Genomic DNA, 5646 nt, shown 5'->3' on the forward strand with positions numbered 1-5646 from the left:
GCTGGGCATGGTGGCGCGTGCCTGTAATCCCAGCTACTCAGGAGGTTGAGGCAGGAGAATTGCCTGAACCCAGGAGGCGGAGATTGCGGTGAGCCGAGATTGTGCCATTGCACTCCAGCCTGGGTAACAAGAGCGAAACTCCATCTCAAAAAAAAAAAAAAAAACAAACTTATTTGTTAATGTTTTGGTAATTAGTATTTTATAGTCTTCTGCTATGCAGATATCTTAAAATATTTTTTCATCTGCTATCCTCCTACTTCATATGTTTTTATGAAATATTTTAACATTATATATATTTAAAGTTCCTAATATATTATTATCATTACTAGTTTTCCATTCAATACTGATTTAGGCTTTACTTCTTACCATCTTGTTCCTCTTCAGACCTTGCTCAACTGCTTACACTGGAGTCATCTTTTGCTTGAAGAATATCCATTAGGATTTGCTGTAATATATAATTCCTCAAGGATATTTTTGCTGAGTATCCTTTATACATTTATACTTATAATACTTCACAATGTCAAGATGTGGATGGCCGCCAGGTGCAGTGGCTCATGCCTGTAATCCCAGCACTTTGGGAGGCCAAGGTGGGTGGATCCCTTGAGGCCAGGAGTTGAAGACCAGCCTGGCCAACATGGTGAAACCCCGTTTCTACTAAAAATACAAAAATTAGCCGGACATGGTGGCATGCACCTGTAATCCCAACTACTCAGGTGGCTGAAGCAGGAGAATCACTTGAACCCAGGTGATGGAGGTTGTAGTGAGCAGAGACCATGCCACTAGAGTCTCAAAAAAAAAAGTTAAAGGTGTGAATGGTAATGAGAAATTTACAAAAGATAGTTCTAGTTCTTATTATTTGCTTAGGACAGTGTTCTCAAATTACAGTATATGTATCCTAGAATGTAAAAAGACCTTTGAAAAGGTAGATGGGTACACATGGTTTTAAAGACAAAATGTGTGCATCTTAACTACCCATGTGACCTCTTTTCTAAAATTGATCTGCCTAAGGATTCCCCTGCTGCTGGGGCATCATGTCATGATGATTCTTTTTACCACATCCTCTTTCGCTAACAGTGGTCATACCATGTCAACTTTATTTTATTTTATTTTATTTTTGAGACGGAGTTTCGCTCTTGTTACCCAGGCTGGAGTGCAATGGCGTGATCTCGGCTCACCGCAACCTCCGCCTCCTGGGTTCAGGCAATTCTCCTGCCTCAGCCTCCTGAGTAGCTGGGATTACAGGCACACGCCACCATGCCCAGCTGAATTTTTGTATTTTTAGTAGAGACGGGGTTTCACCATGTTGACCAGGATGGTCTTGATCTCTTGACCTCGTGATCCACCCGCCTCGGCCTCCCAAAGTGCTGGGATTACAGGCATGAGCCACCGCGCCCGGCCTCATGCCAACTTTATATATAAGGGAGCTGTACCTCCCATATATTCAGAATGTTATACTTTCCTCGCCCAGATATAAAATTTCTGGAGCACCAAATAAAAGGACAGATAGATATTTTGGGGCCTTGATTTAAGGTGAGCATATAGGACCAGTGACAACATCTGGGCCTAAAGAGAATGTATCCCTCAGAGTAATTTGCTGTTTAGCCCACAGGTGCTGAGAACAAGAAATCAAGTGAAGGAAGGAGACAGAGCTTCCAAGACTTGGGTGTCATCATTTCTGGGGGTATCCTTGACTGGAGATTGAAGTTTTTTAGCAGAAATTTAGAGCTGATTCAGAAGAAACAAATACAGAACACCCAAGTTACCAGTAATTTCCCAAATCTAGGAGACAATGATGCAGGCCCAGGTGACTTTTGGTTTGTTTTATTCTTTCCTGTATTCTCCAGTGTATTTTCAAAGTCCTGTAAAAATCAGTATGATTAATCAGAAAAGTATAAATTGGGAATTTCAGGACTTGGAGAAATCTGGACAAAGAAGGATCAGGGATATATTATTCATAGGATTCATACTGCATGATTCATGTTGGAAGTTGTGTCTGTGCAGGGCTCCATAGTTACATTTGCTGTAAATTTGCCTCTAGGATCTCTGACAGCTATACAGGAGAATCATAAGTTACATCAACTGTGAGAAAGCAGACCAGTTTCTTGAGGGATATTAATGTTTCATGGCACATAATTCTGAGGCTTAGATACATCTTTAATAGTTCTTCACAGAGGTGATGTGGTAAGTGGTGTTCTTTTTTATTTTTTTGAGATGGAGTTTCACTCTTCTTGCCCAGGCTGGAGTGCAACGGCAAGATCTCGGCTAACCATGTGTGCCTGTAATCCTAGCTACTAGGGAGGCTGAGGCAGGAGAATTGCTTGAACCCGGAAAGCAGAGGTTGCAGTGAGCTGAGATCGTGTCACTGCACTCCAGCCTGAGCAACAGAACAAGACTCCGTCTCAAAAAAAGCAAAACAAACAAACAAAAAAACCAAATTTGCTTAATCATCTAATAATCTCTTGTTCTTCATACATATTTTATTTCATTTCTTTCATTTCATTCAGAATAAAATAATATATGGTTAACTATATTAGCCATAGTTATCTAGGATGCATTGCCCTGTGATACTTGCATCTGCAATCTCTTCATTACAGAGTTTGATAATTGGCCTGAAAGCTCATAGTGAATGTAAGAATCTGTATTACTCATCTACTTGTAACTAGCATATACTTATAACTAGTTTGGTACTGGGAAATATATGCTATATATTGTAAGTGTTCTTTCATTAGCAAGAGGATTGGATAGCTATGTATTACAGAAATTTCTTTGACTTTTCAACTTTGTTGAAAATAGATGACTGCACAATTACAGAATATTTTACTAGGATTCTTATTCTGTTGCAATGTACTGAGGAAAAAACCCACCAGCCTCCTATATGGTAAAAATGAGCAGAATGACTTCCTTGACACTCTTTTCCTATCACCGAAAGAGTATCACTTCATTAAACAGGACTGTTATTACAGGAATCCCTAACACTGGAGGATGTGGCTGTGGACTTCACTTGGGAGGAGTGGCGACTCCTGGGCCCTACTCAGAAGGACCTGTACCGGGATGTGATGTTGGAGAATTACAGCAACCTGGTGGCAGTGGGTGAGGACAGCTGCCTTGTGTCATTCAGAGGGTAGCCAGTCAGTGACCGTCCTTTCTCAGCTGCTTACCTTTAGTACTCTGAAGGGGTAGATTCTCACATCATTCTCTTGTCTCATGCAAGACAGTATAATCTATCTTGTTGTGAGAGAAAAGCCTTGATGTTACAGAACTGATACCTGTGTAGTTCTTAAAATGTCACATTCTCCCCTTTCAACATTGCCAGCCTAGTTTGATATGTCTAAGTCTTCTGTCGTTTCTCATGAACAGGGTATCAAGCCAGCAAACCAGATGCACTCTTGAAGTTGGAACGAGGAGAAGAACCTTGCTGCACAACAGAAGATGAAATCTACACTCAAATCTGTTCTGGTGAGTGAGAGGACCAGCCAGATGGGCAGCTAGACATCACGCTCTGCTCACACAAAGCAGATGTCAAAGCAGTGAGGGCATCTGAAGACAAAGCAATGGCCCCTCCGTGACTCCTTCCCAGGGAAGAGCTCTTTTTTTTTCTGTAGTATGGAAAATGTGCGCCACTTTCTTTTCCTTGAGATTTCATCTTTGTTTATTTTATATACGTCTTGTTTTTGTCTACATAATTATATTAGGATTTTCACATCTGCCTTTTCTCATCCACTGTCACAGTGTCTCTGCTTGTGTATTACCTCCTTTGCTATGAAATTCCACTTTCTAGACTTCTCCAGAAAGAGATACCTTTGAACTCATTACTTGTTTTGTGATACTGTGTCTTCCTGCCCTAGTAGGAAAACAATATTTTTCCTTCATTATTCCCACTCTGGGAATCATTATTTTCCTTCATTTTTCCCACTCTGGATGCTGTGCCCATGATAACCTGGTCTCTGACGGGCATTTATGTGCTTCCTAAGTTCTCTTATTCCCCCTATACTGAATACTGAGTTCCTCCATACTTTTTTTTTTTTTGAAACAAGGTCTCATCTGTCACCCAGGCTGGAGTGGAGTGCAGTGGCGCAATCATGGCTCACTGCAGCCTCGACCTCCTGGTCTCAAGCAATCCTCCCACCTCAGCCTCCTAAGTGGCTGGGACTACAGGCACACACCATCACGCTCAGCTGATTTTTGTTTTTCTTGTAGAGACGGGGTTTTGTCATGTTGCGTAGGCTGGTCTAAAACTCCTCAGCTCAAGGGATCTCCCTGCCTTGGTCTCCCAATGTGCTGGGATTACAGTGTGAGCCACTGTGCCCAGCTTCTTCCATTTTCTTTTCTGTTCTCATAACTCTTAAAGATTTCCTTCATTCCCATGAGTTAATTCTTTGCATTCTCTGGAAGAGACTACAAAATTGACTTCTGCTTTAATATTATATAATATATACTTTATTTCCATGTATTTTACTTGTCTTCATCACAACTAACCTGTAACTTCCCATTTTGTGTATGAGGAACAAGAATAATCTTCTCTCCAAGGATAATGCTTTTGGCAATCCTTATTTAATTTTATTTTTTAAATTTTATTTTATCTTTTATATTTTTATTTTAGATTCAGGAAGTGCATATACAAGTTGGTTTCGTGGCTATATTGCCTGATGCCAAGGATTCAATAGAAGCTCAATTCTGTCACCCAAATAGTGAACATAGTACCCAACAGGTGGTTTTTCAACCCTTGCCTTCCTCCCTTCTCCGTGTTGGAGTCCCCAGTGTCTATTGTTGCTGTCTTTGTGTGTACCCAATGTTTAGCTCTTGCTTATAAGTGAGATTACACAGTATTTGGTTTTCTGTTTCTGAGTTACTTCACTTAGGACAATGGCCTCTAGCAGCATCCATGTTGCTGCAAATGACATGCTTTTATTCTTTTTTATGGCTTCATAGTATTCCGTGGTGTATATGTACCACAGTCATCCAGTCCACCATTCATGGGCACCTAGGTTGATTCCATGTCTTTGCTACTGTGAATCGTGCTACAGGCTTTCCTGTTTAAATTCAGCATCTCCTTCATTACTGCACATCATAAATTCTGCCTATCCTAGGATTACCTTAAATGTTTTCTACCTGCTGAACTCTCTTCAAGTTCTCTACTTCAAGATAAATTTTTCATTAATTAGAAAAGACCTTTTAATATCCTATATGATTTCTAGCTCAAACCATCAGACGTTTATGTCTGCTGCAAATTATTTTCTTCATAGTTTTGCTAATTCTGAACTTTCTTTAATTCATCTTAGATGTTTTTACTGCATTCATTTCTGTATAGCTTTTGTTGTTTTCATATTTTTAAACAGTGTTATTGAGATACAATGCACATATCACATGATTTCACCCATTTAAGGTGTACAAGTCAGTGGTTTTTAATCTATTCACCTAGGTGTGTAACCATACTACAGTCAATTTTGGAACATTTAATATGTATAAATGTATATTCCCAAATAGTCTCGATAATTATAGTTTTGCAGAAAGTTTTGAAATTGGGAAGTCTGGCCGGGCGCGGTGGCTCAAGCCTGTAATCCCAGCACTTTGGGAGGCCGAGGCGGGTGGATCACGAGGTCAAGAGATCGAGACCATCCTGGTCAACATGGTGAAACCCCGTCTCTA

The 5646-nt window shown here is 40.3% G+C and overlaps 1 protein-coding gene across 3 annotated transcripts in view; it reads left to right on the plus strand.

The window, feature by feature from the left end:
- ZNF615 (zinc finger protein 615) overlaps window positions 1–5646 on the plus strand; it is a 24186-nt gene that overhangs the window by 9434 nt on the left and 9106 nt on the right. For 2 of the 3 annotated variants that reach the window (XM_017503902.2, XM_017503904.2), the window contains 2 exons: window positions 2964–3090; window positions 3358–3456. In XM_017503902.2, coding sequence (XP_017359391.1) covers window positions 2964–3090; window positions 3358–3456 — 226 coding nt within the window. Of the gene's footprint in view, window positions 1–1602; window positions 1805–2963; window positions 3091–3357; window positions 3457–5646 lie in introns of all 3 variants that reach the window. The other variant, XM_037729728.1, reaches the window with a different exon arrangement.

The sequence above is a fragment of the Cebus imitator genome, unplaced genomic scaffold (genome assembly GCF_001604975.1).
Source record: "Cebus imitator isolate Cc_AM_T3 unplaced genomic scaffold, Cebus_imitator-1.0 Scaffold316, whole genome shotgun sequence".
In the NCBI taxonomy this organism is placed as follows: domain Eukaryota; kingdom Metazoa; phylum Chordata; class Mammalia; order Primates; family Cebidae; genus Cebus; species Cebus imitator.